Source organism: Buteo buteo, chromosome 15 (genome assembly GCF_964188355.1).
Source record: "Buteo buteo chromosome 15, bButBut1.hap1.1, whole genome shotgun sequence".
Taxonomy (NCBI): Eukaryota; Metazoa; Chordata; class Aves; order Accipitriformes; family Accipitridae; genus Buteo; species Buteo buteo.
In genome coordinates, this window is record NC_134185.1 from 16,958,908 (window position 1) to 16,982,606 (window position 23,699).

The 23,699-nt window shown below is 38.4% G+C and overlaps 1 protein-coding gene across 1 annotated transcript; it reads right to left on the bottom strand.

The window, feature by feature from the left end:
• Positions 1-990: 990 nt before the first annotated feature.
• MCHR2 (melanin concentrating hormone receptor 2) lies at positions 991-23,351 on the bottom strand. The gene is given in 6 exon segments (XM_075046376.1): positions 991-1,034; positions 1,037-1,302; positions 2,139-2,258; positions 4,284-4,474; positions 14,904-15,120; positions 23,170-23,351. Coding segments are annotated over 6 exon segments (1,020 nt in total).
• Between the last annotated feature and the right edge of the window lie 348 nt (positions 23,352-23,699).

The window sequence follows — 23,699 nt, forward strand, 5'->3', positions numbered from 1 at the left end:
ACATGATGCAAATAAACCCACAGTGTGGTGAACACCGAAACTGTGAACATCTCTCAAGAACATTAGATTTTTCAACAGATATTTTATTTCACTGGTTTTCTGTATTAGCTAGGAAGGTCCTAATAATATTGCTTGATTATATCCTACTACTAGAAATCTTATACATTAAGTGTTGACAATGAGCAGGCATTCTTCTGCCCCTTTTAAAAAGAGTGAGAGTGCATCCTGGGCAAGCACCAAGTTCCTCTGGCACTCAGCCAGCCCTGAGCTCTTTCAGAACTAACTGAAGACCCTTCTCAGGGCTGTCTTGGAAGCAGGGATTTTGAGAAAAGAGAAATAAAGACATAGCCCTGAAACACAGTTCTTTTCAAAACTTAGGTTTAATAATTTCCAATGATACACACTGTGAATTCACTTCTTTGTTTGCAAGAATATGTACAGGGGTTAATTCAAAAGTAGTTTTCCTCCGAAAGGGCCTTTTTTGTCTCTCCCCTGACTTTAATAGCTGCAGAAGTGAGTGCCAGATGAAATAGCTACAGATAGGATCAAAATCAATAGTTACTCCCTTCTAAGTCATCAGTAACTAAGTCTCTTTTGGTCATTAACTTACAGTTTCCATGACTTCACACACTGTCAGATCCCAAATGCCTGCCACAGTCATTCTATCTTCTTACTACCAGAGGATTACAGTTTTTTAAAATCCACTTTTTTCTCCATACATTTGGTTCATCTATGTACAAACTATCATAAAAGAAGGCAATGGCGCAGTAAAGAAGAATATTTTTGCAGTGAATCCCTCCTCTAGGAGCTCTAACCTTTCAAACAGTGGTGTAGGTCCTCTTCTTACATCAGCTTGACATTGATGCAATTCCAGCAACAAAGCCACTTCTGAGTTACACTTTCACGAAGGAAGTGAACCCAGGCCCATCTATTGCAACCAATAAAATCTACACATAGATAATGCATTTTTCTTGGGAGACGACCTTCATTTCAAAAACTTGACTTGAGGATGTTTTCGATGATGCTGACATCCTGACTTCCACCTTTGTGCACCGCTGGAGACACTTCTGGAAGTTCCCAGTAGGCAGGATGTAGGGAAAGGGATTAATGCTGCTGCTGGTGTAGCTGAGGCAGATGGAGATGTAATAGCTCACGTAAAAGGTCAGGGTCAGCTGAGAAACTTGAAGATTCATGAGCTGGATCACATGGAATGGGGTAGGACTTACCACAGACACACTGACCAGAGCAAGCACCATCTTAGTGAGCCTCATGGCTCTTTGCCTGGTGATACTGGTGGTGTAACTGCAAAACAAAGAAGGATCCCTAGTATGGAAAGTCAAGGTGGGAAAATGATGGTGCGGATTGAGTGTACTAATGAATGGCAGTTGTCTGAGACCAAATTCACCTACAGTGCAAGCAAAGGCCAACTCTCAACAACTTCATTTTTTTTTTGTTTGGACATTATTGTTTCTTCTGCTTAGGCTGAATTTGATCCTGTGCCACACACATACAGGAGCCACTGAGAATTGTTTATGTATATTGGATAAAATACTGACACTTATTTTCATTAAAAATGCTTATTCTTTTTCAGCATGAGAGCTATATAGCTTTGCATCCCTTTTCATCTATGACTACATTTTTTTTTTGCTAACAACTGGAACAGAAATATCCAGTTAAAACATGACTATTATGAGCTTACAGGAGACTTTGAGCAAAGAAGCAAATGATCCTTCTGCCTGAAGAATTAAAAACCACACTAAAATGGAAATCAATTTCCTTTTTCACAGAAAATTGGTACAAGCTGAAATCCAAAGCACGTAGTCCTAGAACTAAAACATACTGATGAGGAGCTGCTGTCACGGAAACTGGGAAATTGTATTTCATCTGTTTCATGTGTCAATTTTCTTTTATTGCCGAGACTTCCCGAGGCTGTGAACAGTGGCTAGGGATCCTTGTGGGGCCTGGAGTCCCCTTCCCACAGGAGGGGCAATGCAGCCTGGAGGCACCCAACCTGCAGCTCCTTGGGGCATGGCGACTGGTACCAGACCTGGCACTGTTCCTTTTGGCCTGTTACACGTAAAACCTTTACAGTCTGAGCAGAGCATGTGAAATAGGAAGAAGCATGAATAATACTTTACTTTCCTGCTTTCTTGTTTTGCTGATACATCTTCCATGTGGAACACAAAATTAAAATATAGCAAATAAATATCAGTGGTAAAGGAAAAAAGAAAGTTGTTATAGTAAGATAAAGCATATGCCTGTACAACAAAATGCAAAAAGAACAAATAAGAAATGCAAAAAGAACAAACAAAAAGAACAAAGACCATCTCATAAGTGTAAAAAAATATAAGTGACATGTTTCATAAAGTGGTCTCTGATTTGCAATTCTTGATTAGAGATACATGGAGCCTGTTTTAGGTAACAGCAAGTACCTAGAACTGCAAGTACTTTTAAGTATTAAAGTCTGTGTTCAGCACTTCTAGGAATATTGTTGACTACAAGAAGATAACTACAAATTATACCTCTCAGCTTTCCAAATTCTGTGTGTGTGTGCTTCTTCCAGCACCTATATAATTAGTGAAAATTCCTGCAAGCGTTTATGCAGGACACAGCCTGCTTAGTCCCCTGATATTTTGCTAGTCTGATAGTAGAACAGTGATGACTACCTTCTGAGCAGTTTTTTCAACCATTCTTGCATCATTAGTGTAATCTAATCTACACCATCTTTCTTAGTTGGTTTGCAGGTATTTTGTTACAATTCATTTTGTTTCTATTTATTCTTTATCAGGTGGAGAACTTCCATCAAAGAAGGAAATTGCATTGTTAAGTTATAATTTGTTCCTGACAAATAGACATAGAGTTTTTCTTATCACTTTACAGATTGAGAGCTTAATAATTTTTTAAACTTTCTGGTTATTGAAGTTCATGGTATTTTACTCTGTCTAACAGAGTGTCCTTTTGCTTGTCTTCATACTTTCCTGTGTTAAAAACTCTAATGTAGAACTAAACAAGCCTCTGACAACTGGTCGTGCCATCTGAGACAGGATGGACTAGACTGAATTCCCGAAATCCTTTCAACCCTGTTTTTCTCCTATTTTCTCTGATTTTTTCAGGCTATTGGGGGGTCTCATGTCCTTCACAAGTTCTTGAAAATAGTCATATTTCAGGGACTGTTTTTACTAATACCTTAAGATTTCAGCAGTGAATTTAATCAAGCTTTGCTGACATAAAATATTTTAACTTCTGTACTGTTACACATTTTTTATCTTTTTCTGGTGCTCCAGAATTAGAATTAATGCCATTAAAAATCTGGTTGCAGTTCATTTGGTGGGGGGGGGGAGGGGGAAGGGAGGCTGGAACAAAGAAGACTCAAATACAGTATTTTAGGCTTTGTCTACATTAACAAGTAGTACAAATGAGTAGTGAAAATCTGTAGAGTGAAGTACTTGGTGCTTAGGACATGACACATTATACTCATGTTAGGGGGTTTCACTTTGAATTTTCTCTAATTGGATCCTGTGGATTGAGGACTGAGTGCACAACAGTGGTTGGACTCCATTCACTGAGTGCCCAGAGCACTTTTTTCAGTCTGTTTTCACCTGAAAATAATACAGATCATGTGCTCTGAGACTGCTGAATAATGTGAACTCAAGTGTGATAATTAGAGACAACTGGGATACTCACTCCAAAAATACCTTCCTTATCCAAACGAACATGCTAATATAAAAACACCCAGTATCAGCCCAAATTTCCTCTCTGTTATGTAAGGTTTTTAAAATTTTCTTTTATGTCCCTTGCTAGTCATCGATCAACAAGCTAGCTTGAATTCAAAAAATAGGCAGGAATCTGCTTGGCCATGAGATACTGGAAAGTCATGTATGCAATTTGAGGAGTGTTTAATCTCTTCTGTGATCTGTATCTTCCAAACATGACAGTCTGTGACGTCGGAAAGGGGAATGAGATCCCATTTGTGAACAACAGTTACCTAAATGCAGCAAGAGAAGGTAAGGAGAACCAGAAGTCCTTCACTGTTACATTCGTTATGTGGGAGCTGTCTTGCTGAACTTGATCTTTCTGGGGCTGCCTCTCTATTATCGATGCAATCTGAGATGCAGTGTTTTGAATGGTACAAGGCTCAGCTTCAGCCTTTAGTTCTGTTTCATCCATCCATCCATCCATCCGTCCATCCATCGGTCTGCCTGTCAGGGATGTCAAAGACAAAATGGGTGGTATCCTCAACACCAGCTGAAGACACGATGATCCCCCAAGCTTTGAAAGCTTACCAGAGAACATCATCAGGTGAGGTTAGATCAAAAGCGTAACCTTCCAAACCATCTTTGAACTTTATTACTTTTGAGTAGAGCCACACAGGGAACATCAGAATAAGCGATGCTACCCATAAACAAAAATTGACTCGAATTGTCTTTGATCTTGTTCTCAGGTGGGTTAGGCAAAATGGCTGGACAAGAGCGAGCTACCTGTATAGGCAGGTAACAGAGCAATATAATAGAAAAACAATAAAATATTTAGGTTAATATTGTTGACCGCAAGATAAAAATTCTAATAGTCATTGCAAAGGAAAGAAACTGCATTTTTAAAAAGCTGTTAAGTACAACATGTCAGAATGGCTTTTATTGAAGCAATTCCCTTAACATTCAACAAGTGTTGTTATAACTGATTATGCTTTTGGTCACAACACTATTTAATTAATATGAGCGGAGTTTTTAATAAATTATAGTAGATTAGCATGTAGGACAGAGAATTTAAAAACAGACATACAAGAAGCAAGCAGAGACAAAATCTGAGATGCAATTAGTTCTGGAAAAGGACTGGAGATAATTTAATATAGGCAAGACTGCTATTTTAAAAAAAATTGTGGAATGTTCTGAAATATTTGAGCTCTAGGAGTGCTCAAGTCTTTTATAGTTGTAATTTAAATGTTTAGTCTCCACATAACTGAAGATACAACTGAAAGACTTTACTACCTTAGAAGTAACCTTCAATTAGCAGTGGCTTATGATACAAAGCAAATTCAACTTCTGTTTCATCACCTCCACATTCTGTAAAATGTTAGGGTGAACATTAATCTACGAGATCAAAATGGATTAAAGAGGGCAATCTTTGAGCTGAAAGCAGAATATCAGATGCAACAATTCACATGTCATAAAAAAGGGATGTTAAAGGGGAGTGTATTTTCCCTCTATTTTTTTCAGGAGTGGGTGGGGTAGGTACAAAGTCCCCTGCATTTGGTACACCTCTTCATTTCCAGATGAGATCAGACTACCTATTAACATGACCACTAATTCACAGTTTAACAACTTTTTGAGGAAGAATAGCATCAGATCATCTTAGAATAAATTCAACAAACGTAAAGAAACCGAACAATGAATTTCTTCCTTTTTCTTTCCATCCTTTGCACATGCAGAATCTGGCATACTGGGGTCAGCCACAGGCCTGGTTAAAAGGTACTGGGTGCAGACAGTATGCTACAGAGGCTGAAAATTTCCATTGCCCTGGGTCTTGGTACTGCTTTCTGGCTGTCAAACTCTCTGTGCTCTGTAAAGTAGTTTGAAGGGAGTTGCAGCATTGCCCTGCAATGGCTTTGAGGTGATATAACCACTTGAGACTAACAGAAACCAGCACCAACTGACCTCCCTTTGCTGCTGCACGGGCCAGCTGGCACAGATACACTTCTTGTCAGCAGGATCTCCTGGTGGAGACCCTGGCAGAGGGGTGATTTTCATCACATTGCTGCCAGCTTAAGGATATGATCAGTCATGGTTCCCCCCGATATGTTATGAGATGTCTACCACAGAGGTCCTAGCCCTGCTGGTGGCATCTGTGCCAATTACCACCCAGATTGTGGGTGACGAGACTTATGGTTCTGCCTTGGCCCCACGTCCACCAGCTCGCTCCCTACGACAGGCAAAAGGACAGGTGGAAGAACCTAACTTCTGGCAGCAGGAGCCGGTAGGTGGGTGAGGAACCATAGCACTGAAGAGAAATGGGGGAGATGTAACTCATGAAGAAAACTTAGTTCATCCATTTACCAATTCATAATTCTTCAATTAGTAATGAGTAATACAGCTGAATGAAATCTCCAAATGTCAACATTTTACACAAAATAGGAGGGAGGAAGGTTTAGGGCTTTTTTTTTTTTTTTTTTTTTTTTGGTAGAAAATATCTGTTTCATGACCAGCCTTTACAAAATGGATCAGAAATTTCATTCTGTCCTCTTCAACTATATCACACATGCCTTTTTTCATGCAAAATGCTGGAGGTGTTTTAGGCAGTAGCAGTGAAACACAGCTCTCTTGGGGGAGTTAGATTGACTCAATTTCTTTTAAAAAGAGTGAAAACTCCAGATCATAGGCACAGAAATCTTTTGAAACTGTAATTTTCTAAAATTAACTTAAAATAAGTGATTTACTAGCTGCTATGAGAATGACAAATTATTAGGAATTTAAACCATACTTGGAAATAATTTTCTTGGTGATTGACTATTAGCAGCTTCTCTACCAAATTGCATCCTGTAGATTTCATGTTAGAGTATTTAAAACCTGTACAAGTTGAAAGGATAAAACTGAGAAATATTTAAATACTGGTGAAATTTTCACTGAATTTTAGTGCTTGTAAAGCAGAAAAAAACGACAGCCCAACAAAACTAACCAAACCAAACAGTCTAAGCTAGTGTAATATGAATGTTAATATGGTTCCAGGTACTGCCTCAGGCAGCATTCTTACTCTAAAGGGTTATCATCTACATGTGGAATCCCACAGTGCTTGTGCTTAGCTATATAAGAAAGCTGATTTGAAAAGTTCATCGTTCTTGCAGAAGACTTTTTTTTCCACAGGAACTAGTATTTTTTGTGTGTTCTGAAGAAGGGCCATTAAATAGGTAGTAACATAAGAGACTAATTCTCTACCACTCTCAACCTATACCTTAGCTAGAAATGACTCTCTCTCTCTTTATGTTGTTCACAGATGAAGTGAGAAAAATGCAGAAAAAAATGCAATTAAAAGCCTGCAAGGAACAGTCTTCATAATAATGTGATTCCTTCTTAAATGTATTTTATGAAAGAAAAAGAGGTGTAGATATGTATTAGGTTGATTAAAGTATTAGAAAGAAAGGAACAGAGTTTGGTGGAGGTATTCTAGATTTATATTGTTAAAAACACAAGAAGCCAGAGAGGCATTTATAATACCAACTGCAATGTGTGCAAATTTGACATTGCATTTTGTTTTCAGATACCCTGGTATAATTCTACATTTACTCTACTAAAACCAGGAACACTGTTGTGAATCTTCTTCAGTGCAGCTGAGAGCAGAAGCTTAACAAGTGACTGACTGCTGAAGAATGTGTTCTCCAGGCCGAAAGGTCAAGATTAATTAGACTGTGGATCAAATACTCCAGTACTGGTACCAGTAAATAACCAGAAATATCATTAACTGGACAGCAGTAACTTTCAAAACCTGCCATTCCTTTTCTGTGTTGCTCTATCTGTATAAATACATAGCCATACTTGTATATTTTATATGATGTAAATATCTGATACAAATCAGAGGATCCTTGTCTATAGGTGCTGGCAACATGTTGCCTGCAAGACCTCGGGATGCTGCTCGAGGTCCTGTACTTGTTTTTCTTGTGAACAGATCAGGTTCACAAGCCTGTCAGAACAAGGTGCCTGCAGCACCTCAGTTGCTTGGTATTGTTGCCCTTGGGCCAATGAAGATTAGGAACCATTGCATAAGATCAAGAAAGATTCGTTTTTCATGTGATAATAAATTATTTTCAGTCTTGCTTGAATATGAGTATGAAATAGATTTCTCTCATTATTGAAGCTTTGCAACAATCAAGTTCTTTTCACTAAATAAGGTTAAAGTAATGACCATTATTGCTAGAATCAGCAAAAGGCTCTTCTGGTATATGATATCTTAAAAAGCTATGTCTAATTTCATGCATTTATTCTCAGTTCTCATGATGGTGACAGAAAGAACAGAAATCCTCTACATTTGCAATGGTAGAACTACTTTGTACCATACTTGGTACAGCTACCTCTCCTGTTTCACTGGCTGCCTCATGGAAATAGCTTCTGACACTGATACTTCTTACAGGATCTGTGTAATTGAGAGTAATTTACAGGCTTCTCAGGTTCTTAAAACTTGTGGTTACTCCTGCTTTACACATAATTTGACCTCTTAGTCTCCATGTAAACATGGTGTACTATGTATGCTTTGAGCTTGCTTTCATTTGCAAGTGGTGCAAACATCTCTGTGCAAAGTAAGGGAACAACACTACAACTCTTTTTGAAATAGGCAGTAGCAATGTTTCCAAAGAATTAATGCTGAACAAAGTTATAATGGACATTACAAAAAAATCAGAGAATAAACTGTGAATTAAAGGAAGTGTTCATGAGAAAATGAAAGTCTGTGAGATGGAAATAGGACACATGGGGGAAGCACAGAGAAGTAACATTAGTAGCTGACATGGAGTGAGAAGTGCACCTAACCAGGCCCCCCTCTTCCTGCTGGCTGCAAGGCAGGTGACAGGACATGATATTCCGTCCTGTGTTGTGCTCTCTGTACACCCTGTGAATCACCTCTTAGACATGCCTACTGCCTCCCGTTAATGAAAGGCTGAACTTCAGCTGGTGGCTACAGTTGGGTGATACAAAAACTCCTTAATGCTTTCATATGCTTCTTCTTAGTAGGAAGGTTTTGGTGAGATCTCCCTTTTGTTTCAATCTGCTTAAGCTCACGAGGTACCTAACTGTAAAAACATTGATTATTTGCCCTTTCATTAAGAGTGTATAACTATGTATTGCACAAAGGTTTTTGAGACAGGTTCACGGGCACAGAGACTTATTAGCAGGGTCTGTAGCTGACGGCATATAGTTCCTTTAAGGGAAAAATCAAAATGAAAGGAGACAGAGCGGAAGAGAAGCGATGGGGGGGGCTCCAGGCAAGCATCCTTCTCTGGGTCTCTTCTCCAGTGCAGTACGTGGCTCACCCTGAAATGCTTTTTCCACAGTAACAACATAGTTTTCATCAAGACTCATTTCTTACCGGTTGCTCCTGCCTATGAGGCTGCTGGTGCAGCTGAGAGCACGCTTTGCTGAGGCTGCACACTGACTTGCTGCAAAGCTTGGGGCATGTGTTTTTTTGGGTCCACTAATGCCAACCAGAAGCTTTGACCACAGGGTAGGAAAAGGGAGGGGAGGAAGGGGTGATTCTCACGCTGTTGGCAGTCACTTCCCATGAGAACCCCCCGTAACGGCGCTGTTGGGTTTGCAGGTGCAGGGCTGGGAGGATAACGGCGCGAGACCCGCAGCGTGGGAACAAGGGGAAAGGGCTGCCCCAGGCGCTCTGGGAAAGGCTGCCACGGCAGCCTGGGTGACCAGGAGCTGCCAGCAGAGAGCCGGCTACAGGGCTTCAGAGAGAGGGCTGTTAGCAGTGCAAAAGGCTGAGGCTCTTAAGGCACCATGCGACGTGTGGCTTAACGGATGATATTGCCTCTGCTCAAAGGGCCAGAGCCCAGCGCAGCTCAGAACTTATCAACAGTGAATGTAACTCGTTTTGATAGCAGCTGCGGTCTAGCGGTTATCCGACTAATGTAGTTTGTAATAAAACTAACCGCGCTAATGGGCATTGAAGATCATTAAGGGAAGGAATGGCGTGTGCAGGGGAACCCTCTAGCCTGTGATGGGTACGGAATCCACATCTTCCAGCTCCAGAGGTGCCCGTCACTGCCTGTGTGTTGGCTGATCCTGGCGCCTTTTGCTGTGTGGACATTGTTTTCCTGGATACGCAGCTGAATTTTCATAGGATTCTCACAAAGTAAAGGGCAGGTTACTAACGATGCCTTAAAATCTGGCCTGCATATAAGTGTATGTCCCTAAGTATTGTAAGATGACTTTTCACACTTTCTGGATCAACTAGTTTGCTGGACATTTTTGTATACTGATATGTGACTATAACGGATAATTTCCTGGGGTTTCTAACTGTCATTTTTAATATTCATCTGAGCAAAGGAAAAAAGTCATTTAATGAACTTAAAGATGAAAAGGAAAATATTAGGCTGGATGGAATAAACACACCAGCACAAATTAAATTCAATTTAATGTAAATTATTCTTTTTCTTGATAGAACTCAAACTTATTCCAGCCTGCTGGTGTTCTGACTTACCCTTCCCGAGACAATAAGAAATTAATCTCACCCTAAACATTATCAAGCAGCTTTTGTCTCCTGTCTTTTACAGCAGTGGGTTTCTATTGTTTTTTTCAGTTTGGATGTAAATTTCAAACCTGCCTATTGTCTGATGATAAATTTGTGAAATGAAACATGAGTGGTGCATTTGGGAAAACATGCTGTTTTGAAAATAAGGGGTAATTTCCACTTCAAACTTTAAGGCAGACATGTGCCCTCATCTGACAAAGTAATTATCAGTAATAAAAGAGTCTTTTGTTGGGAAAAATCTGAAGAATACTTACCTGAAACAAACAACGGGAGTGTCTGAGCTGCCTCTCTGACACAGAGAGCTGGAGAAGGAGGCAGTGACAGAGCCTGCAGAGCTCTCAAAAAGTACAAGCTATGCAGTGCCTATTACCCATGCCTTTTACGACATTTCTTTTTACCTTTCTGCCGAACTTGCTGTTTGGAGGAATATCCATCTGCCTGGAGGAACATCTATGAGACCAACCATCAACAAAATACATGGTGTGATCCTTGAAGCCACGGTAACTCTTTGAAAGAGAAGATATTTCATGGGAGCATGCACTCCTAGTTAATGCTGTAGCTAACTGCATGTCATCTTGTCTGATTTCTAGCAAAGCTGTAAACATCTGGTCATACTTTTGTCATGTATATAGGACAAGGAGAGGGGAAATGTGTCTTAGAGCTTGGGTTTTTCCTCACTTTTTTCCTTCCTGCCTCTGGACACATCTTAACCTGTCATATTGGACATCCTACGGTCTAACATTATTACTATGTATTGCATATTGTCACAATATAGTATACTGACACTGTTATTATTATTGATATGACTAATTAGTATAAATTACCTGATTAATGTTAATTAATAATATATCATCTGAATTGGCTTAAAACGAACTGCTGTTAGGATTGCCCCAAGAGGCAGCAAAGTGTACTACACTCAAAAGCAAATGAAGGCTGTTCAGAAGATTGAGCTTTTAAAGGGCTTTTACCTTTTTCCTCTGGCTAGGGTGTTTGTGCCTGCATGTGAAGTGAAGCAAGGAGCGACAGAAAAAGGAGTGTGAAGAATGAGTAAATGGATTAGTCCATGGCAAATCAAGTGGTTCTGGTTTTAAATAACTGAAAGCCCATGACTTTCATGGAGATATGGCCCCACCCTACCATTCGTACTGCCTTGGTAAATATTTCTTAGAGCAACGTTACTGCAATGGGCAAACCAGGAACACATTTTCCCATGCCTGTCAGTCTCGGCTGCTGCAAACACTTGGAACACCTGCCTGTTTCTTCTCAGCCGTCACAAAGCTACTTACTCCAGATTTATCTGCCCAGCTTCACCTCTCCATTTACGTGCCTGAAGCCTTAAGGGGATAGGCTAAATAAATGTTTATGCAGCCCTCAAAATTGACTGGTACCCTATGTAACTCCTGGATTTCAGGAGCTTGCTCAGGGGACTTTTCCCATGCACAGAGATAGGATATTCACAAAAAGCAATTATTTATTGGCTATTACAATAGAAAACAGACAGCTAGGACTAGCAAGCTCCTAGACTAAGTGTTGGTACTCTTACCACCCCTGTGTGCCACCCTTGAGTCTTTGCTGGACAACTGTCAATGGGAATGAAGGGGCATCTTCAGACTCCCTGATTTTTGTTAGTGTTTTATACCTCTTTGTGCCAGTGTTTCTTGAACCTTTAAACTGCTAACTGTCTCCACCTCAATAATCTTGTCTCTGGCTTCAATCTGCCTTACCTCTCTTAGCACACATGGTTCTACTCTAGCTACTTTCGCACAGCTTAGCATTTAGCAACTTTCTCAGGAGACTGAGACGAGATTATATAGCTGTGCCATATCAAAAGTATGCCTTGGATCATAGGCAACTGAACCCCTATCAAGAGGATTACACCTTTTCTTATAACCAAAGCACGTAGAAAAAGTAGTCGAAGTAGATGCACTCTGTAAGAAGGGACCCAAACAGTGGCATTTTCCTGTGACATGCTCCAGTGGATGCACACTACAGGGAATGTGATGTGCCTCACAGCCTCCTGTCACAGAAAGAAAACCCGGCACAGGCTTTATCAGCTGTATCTTGTGTGCTATGAAGAAATAAGGAATGATGTGACTTCTGAATCTGTATCAGTTATTTTGAATGTGTAAGTCTTGGCTTTCTTTTTTTTAAATGTCCTAGGCCAAAGCATTCCTTTGCCAGTTTAAAGAAGTCACTAACATTGCTAATTGCAATGTTCATCTTCAATTTAAGTCAAGTGGCTTATTGGAATGTTTCAAGTAACAACATTAGTGTAGGACATCATACTGGACCCCCTTTTCACCCATCTCACCATGTCTCCTGCCTCACCAGAGACTGCAACATAAGAGTATACCAATATTTGGGCTCAAGGAGATGCTGTCTGCAGTGTACACAGTTCTGATTTCACTTAGGCCAGATTTGCATAGTGATATTTTTGTTGAACAGTCAGATTTACTCTTCAGGTACATGGGGGTAAATTGTATTAGGATTCTTGTCTATGTGTACCTATGTGCATCCTCATCCAGAGAGGAAGTGCTGTGAGTTGCTTCTTATGAAATTTTCTTTTAACCAATGGACAAAAGTTCTGCAACTAAAGTTTCATCCAGGTTTAATTTATGTAATGTCTGCCTGTGGCATAAACATGAATCTGTATTAAAAAAATGTGTTTGATGTCAGTTTAGGAACCTTTCTCATAAATTTTAATATGCTTACTCAACTTGCATAGTTTTTACAGCTTTCCTTAATGTTTTTTATTTCATATTAAAGTGAGTAATGAAAAGCAAGCTTTTATACATTGTACCCCTCATAAATTGACCCCTAAAGCTCCATGGAGAGAACAGCTGGTTTTGCCACTTCTTCAGACCTTATAAAGAAATTTGATTTGCGAAAAGAAATGCTGAAAAACTAAAGTCTCTGTTGGACCATTGCGTGACATAGTTCACTCCTATTACGAAGCAGAGGATTTATGGGAATGAAAACATTATCCAGCAATATGACATATATTAATTTGCATGTGGTAGTCATTTTATTCAACTTAGGCTTCTTCTGGAATTGTCTTTCCAGGTCTGACCTGCTCCTGTCTTCCTTTAAAAGTGCTTTTATTTTTGAGAAATGTGAAACAGAACGTGAAGCTGTCCGATGCTGCATTAGATGTAGCATTTAATAAGGCGTAATTATGTTTCTTGTTTTTATTGGGAATGTGGGACGATTTTACAGTCAAACAAAGTCTGATAAACTCTGCTGATTTTTTGCAAAATAGCTGGTTTAATCTTTTCACTTAATGTAAGCTCCCAGGTGAATTCAGAGGTGCTTTACTGAAAATCAAGCACTAAACAGTTTGGGAGCTTGTTATCTGAAAAACCTTTGGCTCTCTTGGCTATAGTGTCATAATTGGTATTAGCAGTGATAAAACAAATGGGAGAGAAGTAATTTGAAGAGCTGTCCCTAGGCAAGTTTATTTGAGATGGAAAATCTTGCCTCAAAATAGAAAAGAAAACACAGGCTTACCCTCAGTAATCTGGAAACAAACAAATGTCTATTTTAAGACAAGGCTTTATTTGAGACATAAACTATTTTTTATACCAGTTTTTGATATTCTGTCTTTCCTCATTAGGATGTCATGTCTTTTTCCTGCCTTAATACTTACTGTCATTTGCATAAATTTTTTTTCCTAAACAAGAAGATTAAAGATACTGCTGTGTGTAAATTCTTTAGGAATGTAGGAAAAGACTGTCATTTGTCACATTACTCTCATGCAAATATAAGAACAGAGCTTTTAAAATTGAACTTCACAAGAAGTGATAATTTCTTGACTCTTTTAACTGCATGTCAACCAAATAAGACTTCTAATATCATGCATTAGTGTAGCCTCTTTATGATAGGCATACTTTATCCATTTCAAAATGATTTATACCTTTCAGTTTTCTACTTTCTGCTTTCTGTTTTCTGGTAATTTTTCTCTCCTTCTCCATTCCACTTCCATGGAAGCATACTGTCTTGTATGTTACAAGTTCAACAGCAACCATCCTTCGCACTGACTCTGTTTATTTACCCTAGAGTCTTTTTAATGATTGACCAGTGCCTCGTGCTATGCAGGAAAGTTTGTCTTTTTGCTTTCCTTCATACTCTCTCAGACATATGAAAGAAGACTTCTTTCATCCAAAGTAGACTTTTCTTTCCTGAATTTGGTCACTTTTTCCTTAAGATCAAGAACATACAGAAGCTGATTTTGAAATCTGTAGTTATGATAAAAGCTAAAATTCTTGTTGTACTCTTACTGCATTTTAATAAAGTTTTTTAAAAATAACAGATACAGTAGGTTTCTGCAGTCTGCCTGGAAGCCAATTTTTTATCTGAAACAAGAATGGTTAAAACAAACCTAGTTTTAGTGACATTAAGCCTTTACTAGAAGCTGCACCTCTAAAGATAAGTCCCAGAACAGTAACAGTGGTGGTGATTATGATCGCTTACGGCCTTGTGCATAATGTGATGCTATAGTGAGACTTAAAATACTTCTGCCACCTCCACAAACATCAGAAAAGGATTCCTGCTGTTTTTAAAAAATCGTTAACCTTGACTGATGGCATTTCTCATTCTTGAATTACTACAGCTTTGCATAAACACAATTGGATATTATTGTCCTGCGGTACAGAATGAAAATGTGAAACCATGTACCTGTCCAAACTCATTGCGGTCATAATGGCACTGCATGTAAACTGGTTGCGTGCATCCACGGAGGTAACGATGGTGCAAAGAGGGCTGCCGAGGCCTCACTCGCCTCCACGTGCCCATTGGTGAATGAGAAAGGGCACGCCAATGATATGAACCAAATCTGCTATAGCCAGACTGCAGATGCAGATATCTGGAATAGTTTTCTTCTGGGTTCTGAAATAGATTGGAAGACAGGAAGATGGTTACTTGACATAGTTACTTTATTGTTTTCCAACTACACTGTTGATAGAGCAGAACTCAAAACTGAACTGCGCAGAAATAAGCACGCTGTCAGAATCACTATTTTAGAGTCAAGGGAAGTTTCTCAACACAAAGATATTTCAAACTAAACACTTTAGGCTCAACAAAAACATATTGTTCATAATTTTACTGTCCAGTGAGGTTGAATGGGCTATTTAATTTATTAATATCACCACAATTACCCATATTCTCCTTTGAAAACCATAAAGTGTTCAAAATAAACACAGGTTTGATGGACATAGGAACTCTAGAAATATCAGTCTAGGATAAATGGGAGGAGAGATCAAAGCCTTCCTGCAATGCAGTTGACCCAGGGCTGAATCTTGCTTAAAGATACAGACAGGAGGTTCTTGAGTGCTCAAGGTAAAAAGGGAACTGCTGAAAGAGGAATGATCCTCTGGGAAAAAAATAACATGCAATCAAATATTTGAAGATAGTCTCATGAAGTTCATATGTACATAGGGAATGCAACTGAGTTAAAACCATACGCAGTCTTCATCTAAGTACTGAGAGTTTGGCATTGCCAGTTTCGTAGTGTCTATATTGCATATAATTTGTGTGATTTCTATGCTTTTCTACATTTCTTCACCAAAATGTAATCCTTACCTTAGTACACCCTCTGGTTTAGACTTGGAGGAATGTTATTCATGCAGCTGAAAGAATTACTAACTTTAAATTGCCTTATTCTATACAAATCAAGGAAAGAAACACAAAGCATCTTTGAAAGGCACTGGTATTTATAAAATATTTTTAAATTACAGTACTTTATTAAAAAGATCCTTAACCACAGTCTCCATATAGAAATCACCTTACCTAAATTCACCTAAAAATTAGATGCCTAGTCTAAGCTATTTCTCTAGTCTCCCTTACAGTATCTCTAACCAATTTTTTTCCCAAGCTATTGCAAAATACCAATTTATTTGTCATTCTTACTGGAAGACACAGAATAACCTGCAGCTGGCCACCCACAAACCATGTTCAGAAGTCCAACTCTATGATCATAATTTCCTAAAAGGACCTGTGTGAGAAGAGTTCCTAATTTCATATTTTTCATGTTGTCTTTGCTGCATGCTACAAGCTATGAAATAACTATGTTTCCAAAGAAACAAATTTAAGCTAGAGGGAATGAGCCAGGCAAAAGTATTTTTTTCAAACACTTTTAATAAATTATAAAGTATGATTCACTGTCATCTGGTTATGATGCTGAAACCAAAGCCAGACATCTATAAAGTATATCTGCTGGCACTAATGACTGGCGCTTGTGGAGAGAATGACGCATATGAGATCTTTTTCCTCCAGTGCCTTTAGCTTTGTGAATATTGAAGGATGCAAAATCTCCAGGAAAAGAAAAGCCCCAAACTGTGTTTCCTGCAAGGCATCAAATGGTACCATTATGCTCAAACACACAAGTTTCAAAGCATCTGAAATCTGCCTGTATATGTCATTTTACGAAAAAGTTAAAATAGTCTTTTTCTACTTTATTTTGTTCATGTTAACAAGATAAATCATACTAAATTGGAAATTACTTTTGGACTCAGAATGAGAATCTCAAATTCTAAACTTGCATACTTTATGCTTGCTGTGGTTTAACCCCAGCTGCAACTAAGCACCACACAGCCACTTGCTCACTGCCCTCGGGCAGGACAGGGGGAAGAGAATTGGAAGGGTAAAAGTGAGATGGGTTGATGGGTTGAGTGAGAAGGCTTGATGGGTTGAGATAAGAACAGTTGAATAATTGAAATAAAATACAATAATAACAATAACAAAAAGGAAAATAACAAAGAGGGAGAAATAAAACCCAAGAAAGACATGTGATGTAAATGAAGATGATTGCTCACCACAAACCGACCAATGCCAGTTCCTGAGCAGCAGTCCCCTGGCCAAATTTACCTCCAGTTCATTGCTAGGCATGACGTCCTATGGTCTGGAATACCCCTTGGGTCAGTCGGGGTCAGCTGTCCCGGCTGTGTCCCCTCCAAACTTCTTGTGCCCCCCCCGCCTGCTCGTTGGTGGGGTGGGGTAAGAAGCAGAAAAGCCCTTGGCTCTGTATAAGCCCTGCTCAGCAGTAACTAAAACATCTCTGTGTTATCAATGCTGTTTTCAGCACAAATCCAAAACATAGCCCCATACCAGCTACTATGAAGAAAATTAACTCTATCCCAGCCAAAACCAACACAAGGCTAAATTTAATCAACAAAGAATACACATTGAACAGCTGTCCCATTGTTGATGTAAAGGGAAGTGTTGTATTATCCACTGTCTCATGCTTTTACACTGAGGTTCACAAAACAATGCCTTTTTAGATCAGTGTCCAGAGGCCAGGACTTATTTTCATACAGATTTTCATATCGTTTCCTGTGGTGGCTCAAAGCCACAATATTTAAATGGTAACTTTTGCAGTAAACTTCATAATCTCAAATAATTTTGGCCACATTTTATAGTTTTTAACGATCTTGTATTTTATTAAGACAGTGGTGCTTGCCTCCTGCTAAAAGTATTACTTTCCAGAAAAAAAAAAAAAAAAGGCCAGGAAAATAATAGTAATAGCCTCAATTTCAAACTTCTTTCTTTTCGTCCTTTCAGTGTTTTCTACCTTCTCACCACAGATTTGAAAGTTTCTCAGCAGTGTCTCAAGCCACAGATATCAGCTCGTCAATTCATCCTTCCACCCATACTGGGTTAATTCCCATCTCTGAAACACCCTATGAAAAATGTACAACAGCACAATTGCTAAGTCTGTGAATATGTCAAATCTGTGGTTAGTCCTACCTTCTCTTCAATTCTACTTCTACAGATCAAACTCATTAAAAAATTGATTTGAATGATCCCAATCCATTAAAAAAAAAGAAGTGTTGAGCAGACACAACAATGTGATAATCCATATACTGGCTGACACTCCTGTAACAACTTCAAGGAACATGACAAGTGCATTATGTGTTGTCATCAGTCATTATTTATCCCCTCTGACTGCATTATGTGCTGTCATCAGAATTTATTTATACCCTCCTGGACAGAGAGTCTTCATTAACTAGAAGCTTAAGTGTTAATTTGGAAGTGATCTTTCAGGTCAAAGACAAGATGATTTATAGGTATCACATATTTAAAACACAAGCACATACTCTTTCTTCAAATAGGAAAGGTGAAAACAGCATTTCTAATAGGCTACTTCTGCAATGGCAAGTAGCACCAGCTTTAAAGTCATCCTCCCACCAAGGCCTGTCCTCCTCTACAAAATCTAATCATTCCCAGCAAACCAGCTTGACTTGGAGGAGGCTTTTTTAAATTTCCAGCTCTGGCATTAACCATAGTCCACTTCCCTTCTGCTCTCACTTGGAATTTACCTAGATCCTTGGTCCTTAAGAAGAGTAGGTGGAACAGCAGCAGTCCTATGCCTACTTAACACTGTCTTGTAGCCCTTTTGTGCTGGTAAGCACACACTGTGCTCCCTCTTGGATCGTTTCTGTAAAAGTTCTTTTCCCATTGTGGCTGAAAAAACATCCCAATATTTATCAGGAAAGACTTGGACTATCTTTTCTCCTTTTAATTGAGGGTGGAATTCTTCTAAGCTATTTTTCTCAGTTCGAAATCTAGACCTCTGATGTCTCCAAGTGATCTTGGCTCCTATAATCACTGCAGAGAAACAGACCTCCGGGGCAATTTATCCTGTTTTAGATAGGTATATGACAAAGATGATACGTGTTACTCTCAGTAGCGCCACTCCATGGAGAGACCCAGATGACTTGCTTGGGCAATCAAAGTTAGGCTGAAAAAAAATTGCTCACATCTGTACAATTGGGTAAGGCCTGTAAAATCTTATGAGACTGAATCTTGCTCAGTACCTGTTATGAAAAGCTGCACAAAGAAATGGCAGTAATTTCTGTTCTACATCTCTGCCTCTGCGCCTTCCCTCATTTAACCATATCTTGTGATGAATACTTCCAAGTAATTCAGCTATCTAATTTGTTGTTGGATAACAACATTACCTAATGTTTAGCATTAAATTAGCAATAGCTACAGAAGTTTGTCCAAGATATTCTGGTCCAAAAATCTATTACTGTTTAACTGAATCTCACAGTCAAGCCAGATCACATCACTTAGAGACATATATCAATTGCTGTGCCAAATGTCATCATGGGAAGTCCCACATTTCTAACATCAGCTTGTTTTTTTTTCTGAAACAGATCTAAAACAGAATCATAGAAATCAGAGTAACCTGGCAGCATGTTGTCTCAGTGCAGAGATACTTAGCTTCCCATCTTGGCAAGGAATAAAGAACAGACAGCTGAGATATGTTGTAGGGCACTTGGTATGTTGTTTAACATGTTGGGTTTTTTTGCTAGATTTAGGAAAAGCAGGAACCTAAGACTGGAGGAGATAACCCTTGCCACAGAACTGAGTTATCGGCTGTCACAGGCAGCAAGATCAGTAAAGACCTCCTTATAACAGAGTAATTTCATCTCAGAAATAATGATTTTACTTCTCCTACTCCTACTGAAGGCTATCAAAGGACATCACTGTTCTGGAAGGTAAAAATCATCTTTCAGTTATCAGCCTTTAATACCTCCTGACCGCGGTCTACCCAATTGCTCTTGTACCAGTTTTGGCTTTTAGTTTAAACAGTCTTTTACCCTTTCTGCCGTATTTGAATCTGATTTATAGAAAGCAAGCATACATCTCTGAGCCTTTTTTAAAAAAACAAATTTAGGTGAATTTTCATAGTTCTCCATTCTTCTGTTTCTAGTAATTGTTTTTTTCTGATCTTATTCCAGTCTGAATATCTTATCTTTCCTGGAAACAGCTGGCGAGAGTTGTATTTCAGGCCTTGTTACAAGCCTGGAGAACAGCATTAGCATTTCCCTCTTTTCCCCAGAAAGGCTGAGCCTTACATGTATTACAGCTGCGCGTGCTTCTCATGCAGCTTTAGCCTATTGACAGCCCACAGCAATCCCAGGAGTTTTTCCTCTGTTGTTTTCTAACTGACAGCAGTGCTTCCTATTTATAAAAAAATACTAATAAGAAAAAAATTCTATGGCTTTGCGCTATTAAAAGTTACCACATTTCTATTGCTCTAATCCCTCCTCTATTCTTTATCTGGTTCTTGCTGTATGACAGTCTTAATACACCTCCATATTGGCCACATCTCCCCAGCGTATGTCATTAGGAATACTATTGACACACTATTCCACCCAGGTCTCTGAGGGAAAATATGAAATCTGGCTGGGCCCACAATCAGTCCCTGAAAGTTCCACATGAACCTATTTTCCCCTGAAAGTCTTGTCAGGAAACTTGTTTCTTATGAACATTGCCTAGTACCATCCACACTTTAGCTAATTTGTTTCTCACATTATAATTCTTGAGCACATTAGATTGTTCTTTAGCTGACTTAATAACTTCCAACATGATAACTTACAAAATCTAATAACATAAAATCTCTGATCTGGATAGACTAGCTGTATGTAGCGGTTTCAAAAATTTTCTGCTGATGACTCTACATTCAGTTGCAAATACAACTTCTCCAGCTGAAGAGTCAGAAAATAAGTAGTAAGTGTTGTGACACTTATTTGCAATCTCTATTTTAGGAAATGTTATTTTACCACTTGCTATTAGTTACCTTATTAAAAATCAAGTTAATCTGAAAAGACATACTCATAGATAATTGAAATTATATTTGATTCCCTTTTCTCTTCTGTAACATACTCCTTCTTAAAAATATAAAGTCAGACTAGTGCAGCTAATTGGGGTTGTCTGGATCACATTTTCCCCCTCCACACAAAAACATAGCCATTCTCCCAGCAGCTGGTCCACCTAAGTCAGTAGGTTTACATAAAATACTTGCTAGCAGAACTGCAGTTTTAAGGACCAGCTTTTCTAGGTTGTTGGGATGAAGATTATTCGGTACTTCTGGCTGACACTGAACTCTTGCAGCATTTTTTTCACCATTTTCTTTTTAATTAAATAACAACATATCTCAACTGCCTCTGTTATTCCCTAGGGATGAAATTCATTCACACAAGGAGGGCCAGCTAAAAGTCATCAAGTTAGTAATTTTTAAATTAAGTCTCACTGCAAAGGCATGTATTACATGCAAGGTTCATTAAGACTTTTAGTTATTTTCTCCCAGTAAGTTGCAGATAATATGATTTTAATTCACACTTAAAAATGTTTGTCTCTACCTGGCAGACTTGCAAATTAAATTGGGGAGCTGAAATTCCAAAGTTCTTTATCATGTTCTATCATCAGTAAAGTGTTTTCTACTGGAAAGTAAACAACTTTTTACTTAATTAGAGAGGTAATCTAGCTTCTTTCTCTCTTAAAAGAATTGACTCTGTAATGCTAACAAAATTAAAATGTATGCATGAGAAAAAGAGAGAAGACACAACTCTGAAGCAGAACCATTGAGTAGAATCAGATCTGTTTAGTGGAAGGTGAGAATCTGACATGGTTATTTTTCAAAATGTAGCTACACTTTAAATGTACATTAATCTACAGAATCTGAGGTTTGTGGCTGTCTTTTTTAGTGTTGGTAAATACCACATTAACTTTTTAACACAATATTTCCAAATTCTCTTCCTGTGTATAAATGTTCTTGCCCATAAATTTGAATGCTTGTAATTTTCTCAAGCAAATACGGTTTAAATTATATTCTTTTTTTCAAGTCATTGTTTGTGTCTATTCCCTCTGTCTCTCATATTTTTATTTAAGTTAGACAAAGGCTTTTCACCAGGGGGAAAAAAAAAAAATCTTTGTTCCTTCTCAGTTTCCTTCCATTCTATTATTTTAGAGACTCTATAACTAGTTTTTAGAAACTCAATGATTTCTTCTTTCCTTTCTATTCATTCATACATTTAAAAAGTCATATTGCCATTATGTTCACTTCAGACATACTGTTTCCACATTTGTTCCCTTCTGCATTCAGATTATGAGCTACAGTGTTCTTGAGTGTACCAGACATTGCATTTCTGGTAGTTTCAAGGGAAGTTTACTAAAGCTCAGTAGCTGACAGACACTTAGCCCTAGGTTGGCCTTTGGAAATCTTTCCTTTAAAAGCACAGTATGTTGGGGTGGAGTCCGTCTATTAATCCTTGTAGACTGTGACGTATATTAGCCTTATGCTGTCATATTTCTTTATATTAAATTTGCACTGCAGATAAAAGCCACTTTTTCAAGATACATAGTTATGGATTTATAGTTTGTGGTAGCATCAGCCAGTTGAGAGCAAATACTTTATTATATAGAAAAAGAAATCTCTTGTTAAAATTAAGAGACTAGAAGGTTTTTTCTTGCATAAAGGATGGCTGCGTCAGATTTATGACCCAAAAAACTTAAGCAACTTCAGCAATTTTACCTTCTTAGTATGCCACAAAAATATCTTAAGGTATTAATTCCTGCTGTGTGAGAATCCTTGACTAGCACTAAGGGCCTGTAAGAAGTCAGGTGATGTAGGACAAAACCAATGAGTTCTAGGAAGCTGCTGTAAATGGGCAAGAGTTAGATAGAGCTCTGTTATTAAAATAATCTGAGGTAGAAGTACAGTTTTCAAAGGAGGTAAAGAATATATTTCAACTAATCTTAAAAGAATTCTATAAAACATTATAATGCCTGGCTAGCACCATAACTAAAGTTTAAAGTTTAGTCTAGCTTTTATGTATGCTAGTGGGAAGGTTGCTGCCAATTATAACGGAAACTAGGGAAGAAGGCATGTATTTCAGTTTCCTTGAATATGTTTGAATTCAATCATGCACTTAAGTGCTTTCTCATAACCGAAAAGGCTAAGCAGGCATACATTACCACTATCTATACTCATGGTTTAATTTTTTTTTAATGAGAAGTAAATGTCAATGACTAAACAGAACATGAAAATCTTGCTATCCTTGTCTTTGCTGGGCAATTCACTTCCTTAGTGCAGTCACCATTTATTTTCTCAGCAATAAATCTTACTGAAAAATGTATTCAATTCCATACCTTATTATTGTGAAGGCAATGAGAATATTTCCAACTAAGCCTGTTGAACAGATAATCCCAATCAGACAGGGAAGGATGATTGTCTCCGCAGCACCAATCACCTGGTAATGGTGCCATCCACTCCAAGATCTGCTAAAGAAGCCTGGTGTGCCATTCTGACAGGAAGGTTGAAATTCACTCATTCTTCAGCGACTTTAGGACTTAGTTCTGTAGTAGCAAGAGAAAATAAATTACTCGTGGACAAATAATTTGAATATCATTAGTTAAGTCTGGTATCTAAGTGTACATTACTGTTTAATGATTATCTGAATGTCATAAAAAACCTTTCACCAAAAGCTTTGTACATTCAGGATTGTACATAAAAGAACTGGATGATGTTGTTTTCAAAATGAAATCTCTGATGTAATAACGCCATTATAATTTAAACAAATTTGTAATCATCCAAGATGCACCATTTGAGTATCACAGTGTTTATTCTACTCTCAGAAAGCCCACTGTCCACTTCTTCTCTTGGCTGGGGTGGTCCCGGT